This window comes from Leopardus geoffroyi, chromosome D4 (assembly GCF_018350155.1).
Source record: "Leopardus geoffroyi isolate Oge1 chromosome D4, O.geoffroyi_Oge1_pat1.0, whole genome shotgun sequence".
Taxonomy (NCBI): Eukaryota; Metazoa; Chordata; class Mammalia; order Carnivora; family Felidae; genus Leopardus; species Leopardus geoffroyi.
In genome coordinates this window covers 93334691-93358879 of record NC_059342.1, presented here as the reverse complement: position 1 = coordinate 93358879, position 24189 = coordinate 93334691, and the positions used below count along the sequence as shown (strand labels likewise).

The 24189-nt window shown below is 62.0% G+C and overlaps 1 protein-coding gene across 2 annotated transcripts; it reads left to right on the top strand.

The window, feature by feature from the left end:
• Positions 1 to 8366: 8366 nt before the first annotated feature.
• Positions 8367 to 23112, top strand: LOC123592659 (major allergen Can f 1-like). 2 transcript variants are annotated; one of them, XM_045467967.1, is made up of 7 exons: positions 8367 to 8526; positions 8816 to 8946; positions 9385 to 9455; positions 9939 to 10049; positions 10810 to 10908; positions 11090 to 11116; positions 22984 to 23112. In XM_045467967.1, exons 1-7 carry the CDS (start codon positions 8437 to 8439, stop codon positions 22995 to 22997), a joined length of 543 nt encoding a protein of 180 aa, XP_045323923.1. In that variant the 5' UTR covers positions 8367 to 8436; the 3' UTR covers positions 22998 to 23112. The 2 variants fall into 2 exon arrangements, with proteins under 2 accessions (XP_045323923.1, XP_045323922.1); XM_045467966.1 differs by lacking the exon at positions 22984 to 23112 and adding an exon at positions 11853 to 12127.
• Positions 23113 to 24189: the final 1077 nt, after the last annotated feature.

Genomic DNA, 24189 nt, shown 5'->3' with positions numbered 1-24189 from the left:
CCTAGGCACGTACCCCACAGAGCTGGAGCCGTACGTCCGCACGGAGACCTTTACGCAGATGCGGACACAGCATCCCTCGCCGTGCCCCGAGGTGAAACAACCCAGATGCGCAGCAGGTGGGGAGTGGACAAACAGAACGTGGTCTGCCCGTCTGATGGAATATGATATCATTCAGCTGCGAAAAAGACCAAAACACCGGCCCCACTACCACGGGGATGTATCCCGAACACATGATACTGAGTGCAAGGCCACGTATTATATGGATCCCCTTGTATGAAATGTCCAGAAGAGAAAAATGCACAGGGCTGGCTTCCAGGGGCTGGGGTGGGGTTGGGAATTGATGCTGGGAATTATGAGGGACCTTGTTGGGGAGGTGGGAATGTTCTAAAAGTAGACTTTGCCGAAGTCTGCACAAGCCTGAAATAGAGCAAAAATCCCGAATTGTCCAATTAACACGATGAACTCTAGGGGATGTGACGTACGTGCCGACAAAGCTGTTAAAAGGCAGCGTGACCTGGAAGCCGTTCTGTCCCTTGACGGAGGCGGAGGAAGAAGAGACAACTGAGAAACATTTCCAATCTAACCCAGCAGTTCGAGGGGAATGTCCGCACTGCTGGCACCTGGGGCAGGGTTGAAGGCGAGCCGAGTCACTTGGGAGTCACAGCAAGGTCACCAGACCAGCCTAGTTCTGGGAGGGTTTCCGCTGAAACCCGCAGCGTCCCCCGCTTCCCCAAACAGAACAAAATCAGAACAGAGAAAGCAGACACGCTTGCTCTGTCCAACCTACAGCAAGGCGGTGACGGTGGGCTGACCCTTGGAAGTCACCGGGTCTGCCTGGCCCCGCCGCCCGGCGGTCGGTGCCGGGGGCCGTAGGCCAGGCTCCAGCTTCACTTCCCCGCGCAACGGCCAAGCCAGCTGGAGCCTCGCGCACGCGGATATTGATGTTGGCTTTTCCACATGCACGGCAGACCGCATAATTGTTTGAGAGTGAGGACTTTTGAGACGGGCACGGTCCGTCTCTGGAGTCTTAAAGGTCAGCTGCTATGGGTTTAGAGATACATCCTGTTGCTTTGTCCCAATGCCTTCTTCCTTGTTGCTGGAGATCAGCAGTGATGGTGGCCTGTGCAGGCCCCCCCCCCGCCGCCGTGTCACCGCTGCCGACCTCTCCCTGCCCAGCACCTGCCTGTCCCCCGATGCTTACGCCCGCCGTCGCCCGCACCTCTCCCGGTAGAGCCCCCTCACTGTGCCGTCCACGGCAGGGCTGTCCTGACCGCAGCACCCACACCAGGTGTTGTGCTTTGCCTCCCACCGCCGGATCAATCTGGCCGTGTGTCGGCTCATGTGGCTGGAGTCCAAGCTCCGGGGTGGGCTTCCGTGGGGTCACTCAGGGTCTGGGAACTCTCCATGTCTCTACTCAAGGGCCCACGAGCTTGGCTTATCCTGATGGGGTTCCTGTTGTGGCTCTCAGATGTCCTTGGTTTGTCTCTTCCCGCGTCTCCCGGCTCGTTCCAGAGCCATCACTGACCAGAGGATGGGGTCGTGGTTAGATCAGCCAGACTCACCGTGAAGGGCGGTCAGCATTCATGAGGACACCAGTCCATGAGGAGCAGGGAGGGTGGAGGCCGGGAACGGTCACTGGGTCGCCTGCCACGGTGCCACCAAAGGCTTTCTCGAGCCCCTGACTTCCGGCACTAACATGGCTCCCATGGGCCCAGCAGCCCAGGGACACTGTCAGCCCGTCACACTGGTCTCCCAATGCCTAGGAGAACCTGAAAAGATGTGTTCGGCACCCACAAGGAAATGCCCAACGGCCCCAAGGGACGTGGTGGCCGCAGACCAAATGGGGAGCAAACGAATAGGGGAGAAACCATGGCAAGAATCGGATTATCCCCAAATTCAACCTCATACTTAATGGCAACCCTGTTAAAATCCCTGGGGAACGTTCTTTGTGGGGTGGTGGTGAGATTATAGACTATTTCCATGTTTTCTGAAAAGCATAAAATTACAATACAAATATATCGGCTTATATTTAATGTAAACAGCCTTTTAAAAAAATTCTGATTATACAGCTGACCCTTGAACGACACGAGTTGGAATTGCGTGGGTCCACTTGCGACCCGGGATTTTTTTCAGGAAATACAGGCCAGCGCCGTAAATGTATTTTCTCTTCCTTTTGATCTTCCTCTGACGTTTCTCTTCTGCGGCTCCCTTTACGGTAAGAACACAGCGTGTGTTCACAGAACGGGCCAACTATGAGTCAGTCGACTGTGTGATCAGTACGGCTTCCAGTCACCAGCGGGCTATCAGCAGTTCAGCTTTGGGGGGAGGTCAAAAGTTATATGTGGATTTTCAACTGCCCAGGAGGTGGGGTTGGGTACCCCAACCCCTGCGTTATTCAACAGCCAACTGCACAGAACTCAGAAGAGGCTGAAAATTTAAAAGTAGGAGTTAGACTCTCCCTTGTTCAGCTCCCCCACCCCCCAGGCTAGTCTTTCTATTAGTACTCGGAGTCTGGTAGGGCCATCCCATAGGCAATTGCAGACAAGGGCTCAGAAAACCAGAAAAGGGGAGAAATGGGAGCGTGTCAAAGGGCACGGTGTTGTAGACCCCCCTCCCCAGCGCACCCCCGGGTGAGCCTGCTGCGGGAGGCGGCCCCTCGGTCACACACAAGCCCCAGCGCGCACCAGCCTCTGAGGAGTTGGCTCCCTTCCCACCCCCTGGCCCCTCCACGCCTTCCGTGAAGGGGGACAGGACTCACGGCCTCTCCGAGGTCAAGGCCGATGGCACCTGTGAGCCGGCCTGCCGGGAGCAGGGGGAGGGCGCGGGGACAGGGCCTCCCTCCTTTGGCGCTGGTCTCAAGGCCCCGCCTGCGACAACTTCAGCTGGGGTGGGCTGGGGACTGCCAGGGAGGCGAGGCGGGAGAACTTCAGGGTGGAGGGCGGGGGCCAGATTCCCCGGGGGGCAAACAGGGCCGGTTTCATTCTGTTCCCTCCTCAGCGGCCCCTGCTAGTGAGCCCTTCCTCTCTGCTCCTCCTAGTCCGTGAGGGAAAGCGCACGGCCTGTCATCTGCGGCACAGGGACAGTTACCGGCCCTCAAGCCCCCTCCTCAGAACCGGCCCCAGCTGCAGAGTGAGGCGTCCGGTCCCCTGGAAGAAGCCCGGCTGAGAGGTCGGCGTGTCCGTAATGAGGCCCCTGCAACCCCCTGGGCCAGCCAAGGCCGATCGGGCACGACCCCCGTGCCGAGCACATCGGGGGGGCCCGACGCGGCTCCCGGACACCGACTGGGAGAGGCCTGCCTTCGGGTCCCATTCCCTGGGATCTGCCTCCCGGGAGGAGGGTGTGAGGAGCCCCCGAGAGGCTCCTCGCGCCGGGGCAGCGGCCCAGAAAGGTTGGCCAAGCCTCCCCTGGGGGCCATGGCCACTGGCACTGACCTAGCAGCCAAGACAGGAAGACACACTGTTCGTGTGACATTCACCGTAACACAGAGCGAGCTAGTGGCACAAAGGGGTCCTGTGTTCAGAGAAGCCGGGGACCTTGCAGGAGCTCAACGTACAGAAAGAGCTGGAACAGAAACACGGCGTGACCTTTCCTGGAAGCCGCCCTGGCACCGCTGGGCCCTCCGGCTGCCTCGCTGCTCCCGGGCCCTGAGGTCAAGTGTGGCTCGCCTCGTGCCAAATGGCTGCCACTGGGTCAGCTGGGCTAAGTCCAAGCTTCCTTTTGAGCCCAGTCCCGAAGGAGCGCGTGAGCCAGACAATGGGGGAGGAGGGAGCCGAGCTGACCTGGTGACGGGGCCCCCTCGGCACGCTGCCATCAACCGTGACACGCGGTCCCGCACGGACGGTGGCCCTGGCCCCTTCTTCCCGAGGACAGGGCGGCCGCGCTGGGCTTCGGGACGGCACGGGCCGGGGGTGGGGTGGGCGGGGGTCAGATGGAGACAGACCGACCCGCGCTGGACACAGAGCAAAAACAATACAAATTATTAACCTGAACGAGATAGGAAAGTAAAGATTTAGTTGCAGCGAGGAAAAGATCCACAAAACTGCACACCGAAACAGCTGAGTACCAGGGTGCCTGGGTGGACCCGACGGCTGAGCATCCAGACTCTTTTTTATTTTTATTTTTTATTTGAAAAAATTTACATCCAAGTTAGTTAGCATAGAGTGCAACAATGATTTCAGGAGTGGATTCCTTGGTGTCCCTTACCCGTTTAGCCCCCCTCCCAACCCTTCCCGTAACCCTTAGTTGGTTCTCCATATTTATGAGTCTCTTCTATTTTGTCCCCCTCCCTGTTTTTATATTATTTTTGCTTCCCTTCCCTTGTGTTCGTCTGTTTTGTCTCTTAAAGTCCTCATATGAGTGAAGTCATACGAGTTTTGACTTTCTCTGACTGACTAATTTCACTTAGCATCATACCCTCCAGTTCCATCCACATAGTTGCAAATGGCAAGATTTCGTTCTTTTTGATTGCTGAGTAATACTCCACTGTATCTATAGACCACATCTTCTTTATCCATTCATCCATCGATGGACATGTGGGCTCATTCCAGACTTTGGCTGTTGTCAATAGGGCTGCCATAAACATGGGGGTGCATGTGCCCCTTCGAAACAGCACACCTGTATCCCTTGGATAAATACCTAGTAAGGCAATTTCTGGGTCATCGGGTAGTTCTATTTTTAGTTTTTTGAGGAATCTCCAGACTGTTTTCCAGAGCGGCTGCACCAGCTTGCACTCCCGGCATCCAGACTCTTGATTTTGGCTCAGGTCGTGATCTCACGGCCATGAGATCGAGCCCCGCGTCGCACTAAGTGCTGACAGTGCAGAACCTGGGGGCTCTTTCTCTCCTCTCTCTGCCCCTCCCCTGCTCACACTCACGTCGTCTCTCTCTCTCAAAATAAACATTTTTTTAAATAAAATAAAAATTACAAAGCTACGTGCCGTACACATCACCAAATCCAAGGAGAACCGTGACATTTGATTAGTTACTACGTGCACATCTCCAGAAAATGTCATTGTCCCGTGTCTTCTAGCCGCTTCCCGTGACGTTGACTTTCTGCTGTTTCCTGCAGCAGGAAGAAAATTCAGGCTCCGCTCTAGTATGGGGCACCAGAATTCGTTTGTCATTGCTGGTGGCTGGGGCGCAGAAGACACGCGACTTCCAACGTGACACGTTTGTTACCCCCGTCGGGATTTGGTGCCTTGACCAGAATTCCGATCAATTCTGCTTCATGTGATTACTGTCCAAACAGCATAAAAGTGTGTGGCATCACCCTGCGGCTTCAGACAGAGAGGGGCTTGCGTTTAGACCGGCCCTCGACGGGAACCGACCGCCGTTTACGAGTGTCCGCAGCGAGGCGCGGAAGCACGGGACGCAGACCGGTCCCCCGGCTTCGCGCAGAGCGGCCTTTCTCTTCCTTCGCTCTCCACGTGCGGTGACCTGCAGCCCACACACCCGCGTGGGGACCCCAGCGGCATCGGCACAGAGGGCAGTGGGGGGGGGGGGTTCCTGAAAGCCAAGGCCACAAGGGGGAGCCAGCAGAGAGTAGCTCTACACTCAAGTGACCGTCCCACCGTCCCACTGAGCCCCAGACTGCCCGTGGCCCCCTCCCGCACCACTGAGAAGCTGCAGCAAATTTACAAATTCTCACGACCAGGGAGCAGTTCACCTGCGCATGGGAGGGACCCGCAGGGACGTTTCAGGGTCTGTATGAGCAGAACCGCGGGGGCCCAGGGCTCGCGTGTCTGCCGGGGACTCCCTGTGGTTCTCCCTTGGGGGCTCACACCCCGCGGCCGTGGATGAGAATTCCGCACGCCACGTGCTAGGGGCACCTATCCTCGGGTGGGGCTCTGCGGGGGGATCTCCTTTCCGTCCTGCCCTGCGGTGACGCCGAGCGCCCCGCACCCCGCTGCCTCTTCTGTCCGCCGCCCACTTTGTCCCCCGCCCCGCTGCTCTTTTCTCTGATTCCTTTGCAGGAGCTCCCGGTGGACCCCGCATAAACCTCCCATCTGTACACGCTGCAAACGTTTTCCTCCTGCCTGGCTTGCCTTTCACAGCCTCTGTTAGGACCTCTCCCTCTCTTTTCGGGCTTCCAAAGCTTTGTTTTTCATAGGGCGCCTCACGGTCTGCCGGGAACCACGTGTGTGTGGCGTGAGGCAGGGACATCAGCGTTCGCACCTGTTCCACACGGTGGGATCCCTTTATCCAACGCCCCCCCCGCAGATGTTCTTGTCACCTGCAAGGCGCGTCTGCATTTCCGCTCCTGCTCAGGGCTGTTCCTGGGCCGGCCACACCATCTGCTTGGTCTGTGGGTGCAGCCCTGTGACAGCACCAGTGTCTCCAAACGGCTGCAGCTCCTCAGAGACCGCCAGGACCGCCAGGCGCTCCTTCCAACCGCTCATCCTCAGCATGGCTCGAGCTTTTCCTCGATCTCATTTCCTTGATTTCATTGCTTTTCTGATTTTTTCCATCAGCCTTGCTAGGAGTCTATTTTAATGCATTTTTCCCACAGCCAGCTTGACCACTATTGGTTTTCTCCAGTTTAAACATATTCTAGGGGCACCTCGGTGGCTCAGTCCGTTGACTTCAGCTCAGGTCATGATCTCACGGCTCGTGGGTTCGAGCCCCGCGTCGGGCTCTGTGCCGACAGCTCGGAGCCTGGAGCCTCCTTCGGATTCTGTGTCTCCCTCTCTCTCTCTGCCCCTCCCCTGCTCACACTCTGTCTGCCTCTCTTTTTTTTTCTCTCTCTCTCAAAAATAAACATTAAAAAAATATTCTAGTTCGCTAATTTCTGCTCTTTATAATTGTTTAGATTTTAATTTCTTTAGGCTATCTTTCTTATTTCTTGACTCACATGCTTAGCTCATTTATTTTCATTGTTTTGTTGTTGTTTAAGAAACCCACCCAACGCTCTAGAAGTTTCTCTCTGGATTTCTTTAGCTGCCCTGTCTTTGTCCACGCAGGCCGCTATAACAAAAGCACCAGACATTGCTTTCTCAGAGTTTTGAGGCCGGAAGTCTGAGATCGCCGTGCCAGCAGGTGCGGTGTCTGGGGAGGGCCATCTTGTCACTGTGTCCACACCCGGCGCACGGGGTGAGGCAGCCCCCTGGGGTCTCTCCGCAAGGGCTCCGATCCTATATCTGGGGACCCCACCCTCAAGGACCCACTCGTTCCAGGGGCCCCACCTCCTGACAGCATCATGGAGGGGCTAGGGGTTCAGCGGAAGAGTGTGGGGGCCACAGCATGGGACACGACTCGACACCCAACCTGTTTATGGCCTTTCTAAATATGCTATACTTTTCTTGCGATTTCCTCTTCAAACCACGAGCTGTTTGGGAAGATTCTTAAGTGTGGATTTTCTCTCTCTGCCACTCTGTTCACCGCGGGCCCTTGCGGCTTTGCGGCCACAGAGGGCACGCTCTTTGTATTGCTTCTTGAAATTTGCTGCATTACCCACACGTGGACACTCTGCGGCTCTTCCGGAGTGAGATCCTTCGGCCGTGAGACAGGCCTCTATCGTCTCGCTCTGGAATCTGCTTCGCGCGCACAGCCTCTCGCCCCTGCGAGCCTCTGCTCCAGCGGAGGGGTGTGACGTCCCCCGTGTGACCGCGGGTTCCTGCGGCTGCCTGGCCTTTTGGGTTTTGGCCCAGCCTGTCCTCAAGTTCGCGACGGTCGTGCCTTCTCGGTCGACTGCTTCTTCAGCTGTTTTTGTGCTGGTTCCCCTTGCGTCCCTACTAACGCCGTTCGCCTGAAAGGGTGTCTGGTCTGTCCTGCTCTGCTGTGACGCGGGGGGAGTCGGATGTGACGTGGCCAGACCAGAGGCGGTGTGTCCCCGGCGGCCCCGCGGGCCGCCTCTGCGTTCTCCGGGCTCCCGATGTCACGTTGGCGCGTGTGCGTGTGCACATCAGACACGTCGCCGTTTCCGCCTGCCCGTCGTGGTTCTCCCCTTCCGCGTCTCATCTGTCACCGCGCCGCGCAAGGCGTCCACGCACGCATGTTGCCAGGAGGGTGGACGACCCCTTTGAGTCGTTCCCACACGCCGGATCCTTCCTTCTCGATGCCGAATTTGGGGTCGGGTAGCCTGCCCGGGATACAGGAGGGTCTGTGAGACCAAGCCTGCGTCCTCTGTCTGGCGGCCAGCACGCCAGCCAGGCTCGCTTCCCTTCCCGATAGCATCTGCTACTGTGTCTCTGGCCCGTGGCGCAGACCTGACGGGTCCATGGCGGTCACCCAGAGTTGTTCAGTCCTACAATAACGATGTTTTATCCGCTTCACTGCAGAATTGGCCACGGTTGATGGCTGGGAGCGGTAGACTGTCCGTGCCAAGCCTCCCGGGGGACCTGGGCCCAAGAGTATAAAGTGTGGCTGTGCAAAGGGCCGGGACAGCCTTTCAGAGCCCCAGGGAGCACCTTTCGGCAGCCGTGAGCACGTACCCCTAGACATGAAGGCCCTGCTCCTGGCCGTCGGCCTCGGCCTCATCACCGTCCTCCAGGCCCAGGAGCCCCCGGCCTCGGGCGAGGACACGACAGCTGTGAGGCTCGGACGGGGCAGGGTGGGCTGGAGGGGGGGGGCGCAGGGAGGCGTGAGACGTTTCAGGCCCAGGCACTGACCCCTGCCCCTGAGGACCCCCAGGGTGGAGGGCACCTGTGGAGGCTGGCAGCTGGCACCCGGGTGCCGGGGGCCGGCTGGGGAGGGTGGTGGGCTCGGAATTGCCGTGTGCCTCCAGCCCCGGGGGTCGGGAGGGCCCGGGCCCGCAGAGGGGGAGGGGGGCCCTGGGGGGGTGGTTGGCCTGTGTCCTGAAGAGAGGGCACCTTCTGCAGATGTCAGGAAAATGGTACATGAAGGCCATGATCACAGACCGAGAGACATCCTGGAAGAAGCCGGAGTTGGTGACCCCCTTGACCCTCACGGTTCTGGAGGGGGGCAACATGAAAGCCAAGACCACCTTGCTGTGAGTGTCAGCTGTGGTGGCCCGTGACCTCCCTCGGCAACCCCCCGCGTGCACACGCACCGCAAGGCCAGCATCCGGGTGCGGCGGGCACAGGCCACCCTGTTGTCTTCCTCACACTCAGCACGGGGCAGCTTTGGGGGCACCCTGCCGTGGGAAGTGCCTCACTCGGGGGGGGGGGCACCAGGGAGGGGAGAGAAGCCCCAGATGGGACCCCGCGGGCTTTGAGGGGCAGCGCTGGCTGATTAGGGGTGAGACACCCACACCCCCCTCCCCTGGGGGAGCCCCAGGGAGCTGCCCCCCATGGCACTGGGGGCCCGGCCGAGACTTGGGGTGGGAGATGGCAGCTGCCCGGTCGGCCGGCCTCAGACCCAGGGCATCACGGGGCCCTGGCGAGAGGCCACACCCAGCGCAGCCCCCCACGTGGCTTCTGTGTTCCAGGATAAATGGTCAGTGCAAGGAGGTGGAACTGATGCTGGAGAAAACCTCTGAGCCCAACAAATACATGGCCTGTGAGTCCTGGAGCCTCCACCGGGCGGTCCTCCGCCTCCCCCGGCCCCGGGAGACGGGGCAGTGACATGATTCCCATGGGGACTCCAGGCCTGAGAAGCCCCGTTCCCATCTGACCCCTAAATGCCTGCCGTCTCCTCTCATCAGTCAGCGTGCCTCACGTATATGAACACCAACCCCCAGGCACTGGGTGGGACAGATATGTCCCCGTGGGGACTGGCTTGTCCAGAACGTTCCCATTATGGCTGTGCCCACGTCAGGGGTAAGGGCTGAGCTCCCCACGCCCCAACCTCTTCCAGCCCCACAACCCGAGACTTCTCCGTGACCCGGTGTGCAGGGGCTCGGGCCATTGGGGAGGGACCTGGGGGGGAGCCCGGGAGCGCGTGGAGGCCGGGGGGGGGGGTCTGCTAAGCTGGACCCGGGTGAGCGCCTCTTTCCGGAGAGCCACGTGGCTTCTCCCCGACGTGTGCACTGTCCTCCCGCAGACGGGGGCAAGCGTGTCGTGTACATCGAGCCGACGGAGGTGAAGGACCACTACATTTTCTACTGTGAGGGCGAGATCCAGGGGGAGCAGGCCCGAATGGCAAAGCTTGTGGGTGAGGCTCACACATCCAGGCGCTGCCCACCTTCCCCTTCCTTCTCCTGGGAGAGGCCGCCACCTTCGGGCTGCTTTTCCGGAAGGGAAGCATTTATCCCCATCCCCAGAGTTTGGGCTTCTGGGTCCCAGCCTGGGTCTCTGCAGTGGAAACTCAGAGCACAGGGACTCGAATGTCACAAATGTCACGGGGCAGGCCCCGCTGTGCATGGGGACAGCTCCGCTTCCAGTGGGGGGGGAGTGTCTCGGGGTGGGGGTGGGGGGAGAAGAGCTCTGTGCGCAAGGGGGCCTGCCCGGGAAGGAAAGGCCAGCTGCCAGCCTTCATTCCTGGACAGGTGGCTCAAGGAGGCATCGGGAGGTCGGCACCACCCCTGCCCGGTTACAAGAGACCCCGAGAGGGTCTCCTGAGAGCTCCCCGTGGCCCAGAGCTGCAGAATGTCAGTGCTGCGGGACGGCCTGGGCCCCGGGACCAGAGAGGCCGTGCGCTTCCTCTGTGGCGGGAGGGTCCAGCGGCCGGGGCGGAGGGATCCCCAGGGTGTTTGTGAACAGTGTGCTTCCTCCCGGGTCTGCTGCTCGGGCTCCTGCTAGGAGGCCACAGCATCCTGGCTCTGCCTTTCCAGCCACACTCTCCCCCCCGGCCGAGGGCCCTCTGGTCCAGCTCCCACGCGGGTGTGGGGCCTCCCTCCGCCCAGGCTGGGGTAGACACAGCAGGGCCTCCGAGTCGGGCCCCTCACCCTCGGATCTCCTGGTTTCACCCACAGGAAGAGACCCCGAGAGCAACGAGGAGGCCTTGGAGAATTTTCGGGAGTTCTTAAGAGCCAAAGGATTCAACCAGGAGATCTTCTCCCCCAAACAAAGCGGTAGGAAGGGAGGCTTTGCCCGGTGCTGCCCACTCGCCCGCACGGTGGATGGGGACACACTGCGTCTCGTTTGGGCTTGGCTCTCTCCGGGGTGGTCCGAAACCTTGGCCGGTGAGGGGCCTGGGGCGCTGACCGACTCCCTGCCATCTTCTGAATCACGTGTGTTTCCTTCCGTCCACAGACACCTGCTCTCCCGGGACAGATCAGGGTAAGTGAGCAGTTGCAGAGGACGCCTGCGAAAACCACCTTGTTGGTGGGGGGATTTCAAGAGGCCATCTGGTCTGCCCCCCACCCTGGATCCCCCCTCCCAGGCCAGGCAAGGGGACTCCCTGCCCCTGGAGTCATCCTGGCACGTGGGCGTCGCCTGCACATTCGGTCTCATCGGGTGAGCCCCTGGGCACTTAGGAAGTCCTTTCCAGACAGTGGGCAGGAGACATACCTCCCGACATGGCCGTGCGCTGGCCAGCAGGTGCGAAATCCCTCCTCGCCCCTAAACAGTCATGGTGACTCTGTTTACCCAATGACTTGCTTAAAGGTTCGGAGATATGGCAGCCACGTGCAGGATGCTTCAGCTTTCCTGGGTCTCTCACTGGAGTTTTAGGGACTTGCCTTAGGGTCACCTGCCCAGGTGCTGGCAGAGTCAGGATCCAGACGTCTTCCCGGTTCCTCCTCTGCTCTCCCCCATCCTTGGACTGAAGCTGGCATGTCACATGTTCACACCTGGCCTGGGAGCCTTGGGGACAGCCCCTGGGAAGCTGCCCCTTCTGATTGTTCAGGTCCAATGGCTGGAGCCCCCCGTGGGCCCACACTTGTACCCCACAGCGGCCCCCCATGAACCCGCACCTCTACCCCACAGAGGCCCCGGCCACGGGCCCACACCTGCACCCCACAGAGCCTCCCCCTAGGCCTTCCCCGCCGGCCTCACCGACACCCCTTCCTTCCAGAGCCGGAGGCGTGAGGAACGGATCCACTGCAGCCCCGGGGCGACACCACCAGGACCCTCTGTCTTGCAGGACATGGAAGGAACCCCTGCCCACCGGGCCTGGGCTCGCCCCGCCCCTCCTGCCGCCCTCGCCTCCCCCCTCCCTGCCCCACCCCTCTCCTGTCCCCACATAAAGAGCTTCTGCAATCACTGCTGACTGTGCCTGTGTGTGGGGCCCCTCGCGTGGGCTGGGGTCAGGGAGGGCGGCCAAGCCAGGCAGGGAGGACGCGAGGGCACCCGACGTCCTGGTTCTCGGCGGTGGTGCCGCGGCCCAAGGGGCGTGGGGGTGTGGGCGGAGGGGTGGGGGTGCGGCTCTGCCCAAGGGTCCTGTGGGGGCTTCCCGCGGGGCCGACGCCACAAAGCTCAGGTCCTGGGTGGTCCTGAGGTTGGGGGCGGGGGAGGTCCCGGTCCACGGGGCTGCACGAGTGAGACTCGTCAGGCTCGGAACAAAGGGGAGCGTCTGCCCCAGGTGGGCATTGGTCCTGTATCCGGGCAGCCTGCACGGGGCAGCGGGGGCCGGGGGGACAGCAGCTCAGAGCAGGGGTGCGGCTGGGGCCTGAACCTCGTCAGGGCCAGCGGGCCAACCCCTGCTTCTTAGGCTGCCACATCTCACCTCCCACGGTCCCCTGGGGCCTGGAAGCTTGTCAGGTCCCGGGAGCAGAAGTATGGACTCAGACACCTTCAGGGCTCCCGGTGCTTTATAAGATTTAAAGATTCCCCGAGGACACCACACCACAGAATGAGACACAGCGACACTCGGACATGAGAAGGGCAGTGGCTACTCAGCTCTGAACACAGAGGACGGCCAGCGGGGCCAGGCAGGGGCTTCGCCCGGGGCCGGGAACCAGGGCTGGAGCTGCAGGGCCACTCGCGTGCTGCACGTCGGGTGGGCCGAGCCGGCTGCCGGGGCTCCCTGCGGACGGGCGCTGGCAGCACCGGGGGCCCCGGGATGTGCACGCCATCCGAGGGCCTCCTTGTAGCCGCTGCTCTCGACGCCCAGCTCCAGACCCAGCAGCCCAGCTCCCAGGTCACGTGTGGCAGGCGCACAGGGGTCTCGGGCAGTTTCTCTGCTCTACCGCACCCGTGGGGCCTCGGGAGCCGGCTCGGAGCCCCGGGGGCCATCTGGGGGTGTGCGGTGTCCTGACTGTCCGGCCCTCTGTCCCTCAGGGCACCCCTCAGGGCACCGCTCGCGTTGTTTCCGTGGCTCCTCGTGGGTCTCAGTCCCTCCGCTTCCTCCTGCTTCCTGGGCAACACCAGACACACCACGGGGACCAGTTCCTTGTCCCTGGGGTGTTTGGGGAGGACATCAATTTAGGACACTGTGTGTCCCTGGGGACCCCCCCCCCCCCATGGGGACAGAGGACGTGCTGCTGACGCAGCTCCTGGCCAAGGCTCTGGCTTGGAGGGACGGCCACCAGGCTCCACCAGCGCCTCTGCCCAGGCCCCAGGCATAAGGACCTCGGCCCACAGCACACGATGTCGCCTGCACGGGACCTTCCTCTGCCTGGGATCAGACCAGAGCCGTCCTCGGCACGGCCAGAGTCTCAGCAAGACCTCCAAGCTCTGTCCTGGGCACCGCGTCACGTGGGGAGGGGCATTTTGGAAAGAGGGGGTGTCCCTCAGACTGGTGGTGAAGAAAGAAGAAAACCAGCGGCCGGGTCTCAGGGCTTCCGAGGGGCCCGGGGATCCACAGGGGCCCCGAACACCGTCCCCGCTCTGGTTGGGTTTCCACCACTGCGGGCCTCTCAGCTTGTGAACGGGGTTGCCTGGGGCTGCAAGACACGTGACCTTGGGCACCTGCTCGGAGCTGGCGTCTTACCCGAACAGTGGAAACCTTGCCCCGGGACAGCCCAATGTCCCCGGATCCCCGTAGGTGCCCGTTGACCTGCGTGTCTCACCCAAATGGTGGCATGTCACAGGGGGTTGGGAGGGGACAGCAGGTTTCCCCTTGACTCCCCCCCGACCAGTGACGCTGACTCCCCCCCAGGCAGTCCCTGCCCTGCCGGCCGCTCTGTCGCCCCCAATCCTCAGCGACTACAGTTTTGCTTTTGTTCAGGAAGGGTATTTCCAGCAGACGGGATTCTGGGTGGGCTCCTTCCTTCAACACTTTACAGACATCGGCCCACGTCTTCCGGCCCCGGGGGCTTCCCGGGAAAACGCCACGGCCTTCCCGATGTCACCTTAGCCCGCATCTCAGATATCACATTTGGGTTTGAGGCTTCCCAGTGTCCCTCCCTTGGGGGTCCCTGACCTTCTCTATCCGTCCCTCATGGCTTTTAAGAAAATCTGGGCACTTTGCAAGTATTGTTTCTTCTACCAACTCTCGGCCCGGCCCGCCCCACCCCTCCTGGAAGGCGATTACGCTCGGGCTGGACACTGGCCCCCCGAGACTGTTCTGGTTTTCCATATTTTTTTCTCTCTGCTCCCAGGGTTGCCTTACTCCTCCTGACGCGGACTCAAGTTCTCCGCGGCTCCTGTGTCCCTCCGTCGGCCTTGGCCAGTGCGTTTCCACGTCAGCTATCGGAACGTTTAGTGTTACGGGCCCCCGTCTCCCGCCGGGCTCGCCTGTGTTTGCGTGGGTCAGCAGCACGCTTTCCCCTGCAGCCTTACGTGTCCTCAGAACACGGCCTCAGCCTCCTGGTCCGCAAGCCCCGTGTACCTCGAGCCTTTCTCTTTAGAATGGGTTGTATTTGGGGCGCCCGGTGGCTCAGTCGGTTACGCGTCTGACACTTGATCTTGGCTCAGGTCCTGATCTCGCGGTTCGTGGGACCGAGCCCCGCGTTGGGCTCTGGGCCGACGGTGCGGAGACCGACTGGGACTCTGTCTCCCCCTCTCCCTGCCCCTCCCCCACTCTCACGCGCTTGTGTTCTCTCAATCTCTCCCTCAAAATAAATAAACTTAAAGAAAGCAGAATGGGTTGTATTTTCCCGTTTCCTCGTCTGCTGAGTAATTTCGGGTCGCCTCCTGGATCTGGGGAACGTATCGTACAAATTCCGGATTTGGCGGAGCTCCTCGGAAGAGTGTGGACTTTGCCCTTGCAAACAGGCGCCTCCCCTGTCTGAACCCAAACTGCACAGTCTGCCTCCCCTGCATGGTGGCAGGTTCTTCTTTCGGCCCTAGCTGGGCGGCACGGAGTCTGCCTTGCCCGTTCCTGTCGTAGGGTGAGCCTGAGATTCAGACAGTTCATGTGCAGCACTTGGGGCTCTCGCTCTCTGGCTGCCTTCTTTCGAGGATTTCTCCCTTCTCTTTCCAGCCGCCGGAATTGCCCAGGACTCTGTCCCCTGGTTCTTCAAGCCAGGAGGAGGGCGGGGCTTCTGTGAGCGCCGCACCTGCTCCGCGGGGCTGAGAGAGAGCAGAGAGAATGGGGAGCGAGTGCTGTGACTTCCGCGCCTCTCGGTGCCCTCAGAGAGAGGTCTCCGTCCAGAGTAAATAACGCTCCCTGAGCTGGCGGGCAGGTGGGAGGTGGGGGGGTACCACCATTTGGTAACGGAACTGCACTTGATAATCCCAAGAGAAGATGATGCGTGTGAGCTGAGAAACGGCCAGAGTCCCCAAATCCTTGCTCTGCCCTGGAGTTCCCGCGGTCTGGGAAATCTGATGGGCTTTGTACACAGTCACCACGAGGAGAGGACAGAACGTGAGCGTCCCAGGCGGGGATCCCGTGGCGTCAGACCCGCACACCTCACTGGCAGCTCGTCCCCCCACCAGGCTGGGCTGACCCAGGGCCCGAGTGGGGGGCCGTGCTGCTGTGCCTTGGGCTGCTGTGGGTGTGCTCCTGCCCCAGGGAGAGCCCAGCCTCTGTGCCCAGGAAGGACGGGCCCGGGGCAAGATGAGCGGGGCCCCGGCATCACGGCCGGCCCCTACGCCCGCCTTCCACACTCAGACACACTCGGCCCCGGGTCACGGCCTCGGACGCCTCCGCGGCTGTACAATCTTCTCGTCTCCAGGCTACTTGGTGGCAGTGCTGACCCTGACCGTGGTGAGCGGGCAAGCTCGTTGCACCCAGGAGAGCGGGAAGGGGTGCGTCTGGGCCGGGGGTGCCCTGGCGGCTCCCCTGCTGGGGGCTCCCTGCCTGGGGACCGTCATGACAAGACAACCATAGTCACCAAGGCCTGGGAAGGGCTCAGACCCGGGGCTTGGCCCCCCAGAGACACGGGTGGGGCTGGCCCCTGCAGGCAAGCGGCCTGGAGAGGGAAGGGAACTCGGAAGCAGGACGGCAGCGGGAGCCCTCGTGGCCACAAGGCCCACAGCTTGTCCGGCTCCCCTCCCGCGTGGGGTCCAAGCGCCCGGCCCGTGGGCAGAGGGCGGGGGAGGGGGCGCCCACCTTGGGGGGCTGCCTTCTCCCCACTCCTCTTCTGTCTCGAGATGCTTGGCCCGTAAGCGGGATGCCCAGTGGAGTTCACCCACTGGCGGCTTTACAGGGATTCCACGGGGACCCTGGCCCACCGGCCCCAAGCCCCACGAATGTCTCTCCCCTCCAGCGCAGTCGGCCCCGGGCGGGGTCCCGGGGCTCCTCTCTGATGTCTGTGTGGTTCTTGCTGCCGTTAGTGCCCGAGCCCTGCCACCAGTCACTAACTCCTCACGTGACGCTTTGTTCAAACGGCCGTGTGGTCTCTGTCTCCCGATCACCCCGAGTGACAGACACAGGACCCTTTCTCTCTTTCATGCTCAGAGCAGTTCTGGGGTCTCAGCCTCTCCGAACGAGAGCACGAAGCAGTTCCCAGCCGGGCTTTGAAGCTGCCCCCAGCTGCCCGAGCCGCCCCACAAAGTCCTGACCCTGGCGTGCGCACACAGACCGATGAGTTCCGCTCCATTCAGCACGGAAGACAGCTCTCTCGGGGTGACCCCTTCCGAGTCCATTCCTGCACGGAGCCTCGGCAGAGGGTGTCCAAGGGCAGGAAGTCGGGTGCAAGGGCAGAGGGGCTGATCGTGCTCGGGGCGGACCAGGGGGCGGGAGGGAGGGCCGCGGTCCTCATGCTAACTGGACTTCATCGGTGTCCCAATCGGGGGTCGAGGGCCCGTCCCCTCCTCATGCCCCCCCTTGCACAGGACTTGGCAGGTCTGAATTCAGCTGCTGACGCCATCCCGCAGCCCACGCTGTCGCACGGGGGTCCGGTTTTCCTGAACCTCCACCCGGACGCTTTGAGAATGAACATGAGGCGAAGGCCCTCACGGAACCGGAGCTCCAAAGTTCGACGTGCCCTTTCTGAAAACTGCAGCCAGACGGCCGCCGGTCCCACATTTCCGGTCAAGCCGGGTTCCCGAAACCTAGCTTCCGACGGGTGCTGTGTCCCAACAAGCAAGCAGAGTCACCCGAGGGACTGTGTCACTCGGTGCCGAGACACCGGTGCCCCGTCTTCTACCGACGAGGTGGCCCCACCTGTCTTCTGGGCAAGCACACGCACACACGTGGAGACCCTGGGAAAACCGATTCCAGAGGGCTCACCTCCCAAGGGGCTGGGGGAAGAAAACCAGCTGGAAATGCTGTGCCTTCGGGCGTTGGCCCAGAAAGCGGTAAGGGAGCGCGCTCCCCGGCGGGGCCGGGGGCGGGTGGGTGTTTGCTCCCCACCTCAACCCATAGGATTTTTTATTTTTTTTTTCAACGTTTATTTATTTTTGGGACAGAGAGAGACAGAGCATGAACGGGGGAGGGGCAGAGAGAGAGGGAGACACAGAATCGGAAACAGGCTCCAGGCTCTGAGCCATCAGCCCAGAGCCCGACGCGGGGCTTGAACTCACGGACCGCGAGATCGTGACCTGGCTGAAGTCGGACGCTTAACCGACTGCGCCACCCAGGCGCCCCAGCCCGTAGGATTTTTAAGTACGGTTCTGTGAACATTAACTCACGTGGAGACCCGCGTAGCCAAGTTCAGGACGGAGAGCAGCTCTTTCCCCTGAAACTCCCCACAAAACCTCCCTCCTGCTGGGTCCCCGACCCCTGCAACCACTCACCCCTCCTCCACACCAGGAGCTTTGCCTTTTCTAGAGCGTCACGGAAACGGAACCACACGGCACGGTGCCCGTGAGCCTGGCTGTCTTGCCACCCACAGAGCTGTCCACTTGGTCCACACCTGACTCAGTTCGTCGTGCCAGTCCATCGCACGGGCGGCCCGGGGTCTGCTCGAGCCGCTCGAGGTGAAGGCCTGTGGGGCGTGTCTGGTTCTTAGCAATTACGGCTGGAGCTGTCACGCGCATCGGCAGACGTGTGACTCTGCGTTCTCTTCTCTTTTACGTGCAGACCTGGGAGAGGTCACCGGGTGGTACGTAAGGCTAAGGGTATATTCCGATCTGTGAGAAATCGCCGAGCTGTTCCCCGGAGCAGCTGTGGACCGGGGTCCTGCTCTCGGCCATCCTCTCCGCCACTCGGCATCCCATGCTGCAGACAGTATGAGTTGCTGTCACCTCAGGGCCGGCAACCCTCACCTTCGCTCCCACGGCCCTTTGCCGCCTGGATGTCCTCTTTGGGGAAGTGTCTGTTCCAGCGCTTTGCTCATTTTTATTGGGTCATTCACTTTGTTACTGTTGAGGCTTGGAGTGTTCCATGTGTCTTGGGGTTTTTTGGGGGGGGATTATGAAATCTGCAAACACTTCTCCCAGGGTGCAGCTTTATTTTAAAGAATTCTCTTGAGGGGCGCCTGGGTGGCTCAGTCGGTTGAGCCTCCGACTTCGGCTCAGGTCATGATCTCACGGTCTGTGAGTTCGAGCCCCGCGTCGGGCTCTGTGCCGACAGCTCGGAGCCTGGAGCCCGTTTTGGATTCTGTGTCTCCCTCTCTCTCTGACCCTAACCCACTCGCATTCTGTCTCTGTCTCTCTCAAAAATAAATAAACATTAAAAAATTTTTTTTTAATAAAAAAAATAAAGAATTTTTATTTGGAATTTGCAGAGCAGAAATCTTGCATTTTGATGACCTCCAGTTCGCTAATCTGCCTTTCTGACATGCTTCTGGTGCCGATTCACCTGACTCCAAGTCATGCAAATTTCTCCTAAATTGCATTACACGAGGCCCATGACAACCGAGCTGGTTTTGTAAAGGAGGGCGTGAGGCTGACGTCAAGGCTCCTTTGTTTGCCTGTGGATGTTCCATTGTTCAGCACCTTTGTCGAACAGCACACAGGCCCTGTGGTGTGGCCCCGTGCCCGGTTCTCTGTTCTGCTCCGTTGACGTGTGTGTCCCTTCTCACACCCACATGACACCTGCAAATGGAACGTGGCATCAGGTGACATCTTATCTGCCTTGAGGGCTGGGTCCACACCCTGCCGTGGCCTGCCGGCGCCCTCAGCACCCCCGAGTCTGCAAGCCTCAGCAGGGTTGTGGACACAGGCTGCCGGTGCCCTGGTGTCCTGCTCCCACGCCCCCCCACCGGTGCCCCGGTGTCCCGGCTCCTTGTCAGGATGGACAGCACCAGCGTCTCCACAGAGCTGGGGCGTTAAGAGGTCCAGGGAGCCCTGTCTTCTCTGAGACCTGGAAGGGCCCGCCCCTGGGAGAAGGTCAGCACAGCAGGGAACAGGGGAGCCTTTCTCAAGGCCTGGACCTGCCTCCTGGTCTCGGGTCTAAAAGGGCACTGGGCCCGCCCCTTCCCCACCCCTGGAAGGCAGCGCTGTGCTCAAGAGCACCTTTCCGGGGTAATTACTGGGGGAATGACAAGTGACACGTTCAGTTCCATCACCCAGGGGTCACTGAGGGCGTGTGGGGGAGGCGCAGCTCGTGCACAAAGGCACAAGGTCTCCTCTGTGTGGTCCGCTATACCCGCTGCGGCCCTGGCCTCCTGCCGAGGCCAGCTCCGGGCCCCAGGACAGACGCTCCCGCCCAGGACCTGCTGTGGTCCTGGAAAGAGCACGGGGGTCCTTACTCAGAGGGAAGCGGGGGCTCGGCCGCTGGGTGCGGGCTCCGGGGCCCGCGCCTCCCACCCGGCCAGTGTGAAACGGAGACGGCGGGCAGCAGGCAAGGCTGAGGCTGCCGGGGGAAGGCAGGGCCACTCTGGGCAGGTGGCCGTGAGCAGGGGAACCGAGGCCCTGCTCTCAGGCAGCCTACTTCTTCCAGGAGAAGGTGGCAACAGATGAGAAGGTGTGCAGGGTCATTCTGGAGAGGGGGGCGCGTGCTGGGCTGGATGGGGCCCCAGAAGACACGCCCACCTGGGGGCTGATTCAGACACAGGGTCTTTGCAGATGCGATCGGTTATGTCACAGACCGTGAGACGAGGTCATCCTGGACCGAGGGCTGGTGTCCAGAGGAGGGAAGACGGGGATTGGGGACAGAAGACACGGAACGAAGGGCACACAGCTGGGGCGTCCGGGAGCCGGGAGAGGCGGCAGGGACCACCCCCCACCCCCAGAGCCTTGGGGGAAAGGACGAGGCAGGGTGGGGGTGGGGGCTCCGCCCTGCCACACCTCGATCTCAGACTTCTGCCCCCCCAGGCTTGGTGACCACGTTTCTGTCGCTCCTGAGAACCCAGGAAACGAACAACCGTCCTACAGCAGATCAAGCAGGAACATGATGTGCGGGGAGGGAGGGGGGCGTTCCCAGAGCGTGTCTGGGGACCTCCCCAAGGAGACGTCGTTGAAGCTGAGCCTGAGGCCCAGAACAGGGCCCTTATGGGACGACCAGGGTGGGATGTGGCGGGTCCAGGAACAGCGGGTCCAGGGGACCTCCGAGGTGGCGCGGGCAGGCCCGGGCGGAGCCGGTTGAGCCGTGGGGAGGGGGCCTGGGGCTGAGGAGCCGCCCCACTCATTTCCCACCGGAGGCTCCGATACTGACAGTGTGTCCCCGCCCATTCAGGGACCTCCTGCTCCGAAGCACAGACCCCCTGCAACCCACCACCACTGGGAATAGGGGACCCCGGAGAACACGGGGGCCTGAAGACTTAATGAGCTGTCATTCCAGATGATAGGCTCTCCCTCCAGCTGGCGGTGGGTCACAGGGGGTCTGCACCAAGTCCCCGGGACCCAGCCTCTACACTCCGGCCCTCCCCGAGTCCCAGAGACAGGCTTGTCTGGCAGCCGTGACCCTCCCCAGGCTACGGTCAGAGAAGCGGGAAGAGTCAGGGCCAAAAGGACCTCCATTTCGTCCTCAGCACCCTCGGAGATGAGGGTGTGGCTGAGGGAACGCGCTAGAATCTGGAAGGGACTGGGAGCCCCGGGGGGGCGGGGGTGGGCAGGGGACCCCTGGGCGGCCTCAGACGGGCTGGGGGACGAGCGGCCGGGTGCTGGTTGTGTCTGCTGGGGCCCGTGGGTGGAATTATGAGGGTGTCGCGGTCGGGGGTCTGGCCACGCGTGTGGCAGTGCCCGCAGAGGGCACACGTCTTTCAGACCTCGGGAAAGTGGTACTTTAACGCTCTCGTGTCGGAGGCGGGCTTCCCAATGGCCGAGGTGACCCCCGTGTCGTTCTCGGTGCTGGGCAGCGGCTACGTGACGTCTCCTTGACGCACAAGCGAGTGGCCTCTCCTTCCCGTGGCCTTAGTCCCCACTCGGGGCCCTCCTGCCCTGCTGTGCGTGTGGGGTGACACTAACGCCCACCTAAGTCTGGAGGTAGAAGGGCCCAGGCAGGGCAGGAGTAGAGGCCTGGTGCATCCCCCCAAACAGGAGTGGACATCGAGCCCTTGCCCACCTGACTCCTGCCCTCCAAGACCAGCGGCCGGTGCCACACAGTGGAGTCTGCCCTGGAGAAAACCGCTGTGCCCGGCGAACACAGAACTTGCGGGGGGGGGGGGGGGGGCGGTGCCTCACGCCCTCCAGGCTTTCCCCCTCCCCCGCGGCCCTGGGTCAAGTCCTGTGCCCAGGACTTGGGACTTGAGTCCCTGGTGCTGGGGACCCCACTCCTGGGGCTCAGGTCTGGGGTGGAGCCCAGGGGGCCTCCGCCAACGTGCCCCACCCTGCGACCTTTCGCGGTGTGGGGCGTGCGCCACCTGCACGTGGAGGGACGCCCGAGGGGACACCCGTGAAGGGCCACCTCATGTTTTACAGTGAAGGGCGTTTCCAGGGGCAGAGGGTCAGCACAGCCAAGCTCATGGGTATGTTGCCCGCCACCCCCACCCCGACTGCTCCCGGGCTGTGCCCCCTGACACCTCGCCTCGCCCGCTCACCTCACCGCAGGTAGAAGTCCTGGCGTCCCCCGGAAGTTCTGGAAGCATTTAAGAAATTCTCACAGCGCAAGGGATTGCCGCAGGAGAGCGTCTTCAAGCCCGTCCAGACGGGTGAGAGGATGGCCCGGCCCGTGTCCCCTGGGTCCCCACCCGGACTGCTCCTGGGGGAGACATTGGTGCAGTGACCTGTCCCAGGGGCGCCAGGGGCCCCGCTCTTGGGTCTTTGTTGCCAGAGCGTGAGCGGTGCTGGGGTCGGGGCCCTTGGCCGGGGCACCTTCCCATTCAGTCTCCTTCGTTTCCACAGAGAGCTGCGCCCCCCCCCCCCCCCCGGTGATTGGGGTGAGTGACCCCTGGAGAAAAGTCCTGTATTCGATGGGATGTCGGGTACCCCAGGGGCACCCCAACCTGCAGACAGGAGGGACCCGGTGTGGGCAGATCCTTCTCTGCCCTGAGAGCCCCCTCTGGGGCCTGCTCATTGCCTCGGATATCTGTCCCCAGGTGTCACTCAGGGACATTGAGGGACTCCTTTTCTTTCTCTGTCCACTGGCTTCATATGTGGAAGTTGGGGCCAGGGGCCCAGGGTCTGCCTGATCACACCCAGCCCACCCGGAGAGAGCTGCCAGGCCACCCTGATCCAGGGCAAGCTGTCACTTTCGCCTCCTCTGCATCCTGTCATCAGGACCTGTCACAGGTCCTGCTGCCCTGTCGTCAGGACCTCTGTCACACGGCTCACTAATACTAGAGCCAGAGGTGTCGTGACCCGCCTGAGGCCCCCAGATCTGCAGGGAGCACAGCCAGATGAGGACGAAATGGGGCCACTTTTGAGGTCCCACCGTGGCCCAGCCCCTCGTGCACACAGAGCTTTGTCTGGGGGCAGATGGCAGAAGGACCCCCTCCCTTGCTCAGACTGGCTCTGCAGCGGCCCCCCTGTGAACCCACACCTGCACCCCACAGAGCCCCCCCCAGGCCTTTCCCCCCCCCCGCCCCCGGCCTCAGTGACACCCCCCCTTCCAGAGCCGGAGGCGTGAGGAACGGATCCACTGCAGCCCCGGGGCGGCACCACCAGGACCCTCTGTCCTGCAGGACATGGAAGGGACCCCTGCCCACCCGGCCTGGGCTCGCCCCGCCCACCCGCCGCCCTCGCCTCCCCCCTCCCTGCCCCCCCCCTCTCCTGTCCCCACATAAAGAGCTTCTGCAATCACTGCTGACTGTGCCTGTGTGTGGGGCCCCTCGCGTGGGCTGGGGTCAGGGAGGGCGGCCAAGCCAGGCCAGGGAGGACGCGAGGGCACCCGATGTCCTGGTTCTCGGCGGTGGTGCCGCGGCCCAAGGGGCGTGGGGGTGTGGGCGGAGGGGTGGGGGTGCGGCTCTGCCCAAGGGTCCTGTGGGGGCTTCCCGCGGGGCCGACGCCACAAAGCTCAGGTCCTGGGTGGTCCTGAGGTTGGGGGACAGGGGTGTGAGGGTGACAGGTTTCAGATGTGGGGACACACGCAGGGGGGATCTCCTGGCCCCCCCAGCTCCCCGCTGGCTGGAGACCGGGCAGGAGTGAGGGCAGCAGGACGCTTCCCCGGGCCCACAGATGGTCACTGGGCAGCTTTGCATCCAGAGGCCTGACACACAGCCGCGGGGGCCAGCGTCTCCCTTCTCCTGGCGGGAGGGTGAACCCGGCCCGGCTCCCCTGAGGCGGGGAGATGAGGGCAGCTCCGTCCACGCAGGGTCAGTGCAGCTTCCTACGTCGCGGGCATCCCTGGGCCTCTCCGGGACACAGCCGGCCCCAAATGCAGACCGCGGGGGCCCAGGCAGGAAACACGGGGCAGGGGTCCCTGCTGCGTCCAGAAGCAGTGCCTGAGGGCCCGGCCTCACTGGCCTTGGCCTTGCATGTCTGGCTTTCTGTAATGACAATGCTCATTACCCCGCTTTCCCTGCAAAGACACGAGGCCCTCAAGCTGGGTACCTGGCAGGGAGACCCCTTGGATGCCACCCCAGCCACACGCTCCTGTCCTGGGGTTCCAGGCCTGTCACCATTTATCTACCTGGTGCTGACCTGTCCCTAAGCAGCTGGTCCTTCTGCCGTGGCTGCACCAAGGCCCAGAGAAGGGGCTCCAGGGAGCCGGGGCCTGGGGCCCAGTGTCTGTAATGGTCTGGGGCTGAGACTCATGGTGGGGGTGTAAGGTCTGACAGATGACAGTCCCAGGAGGCCTCCTTCCAGCTGGAGAACGAGGA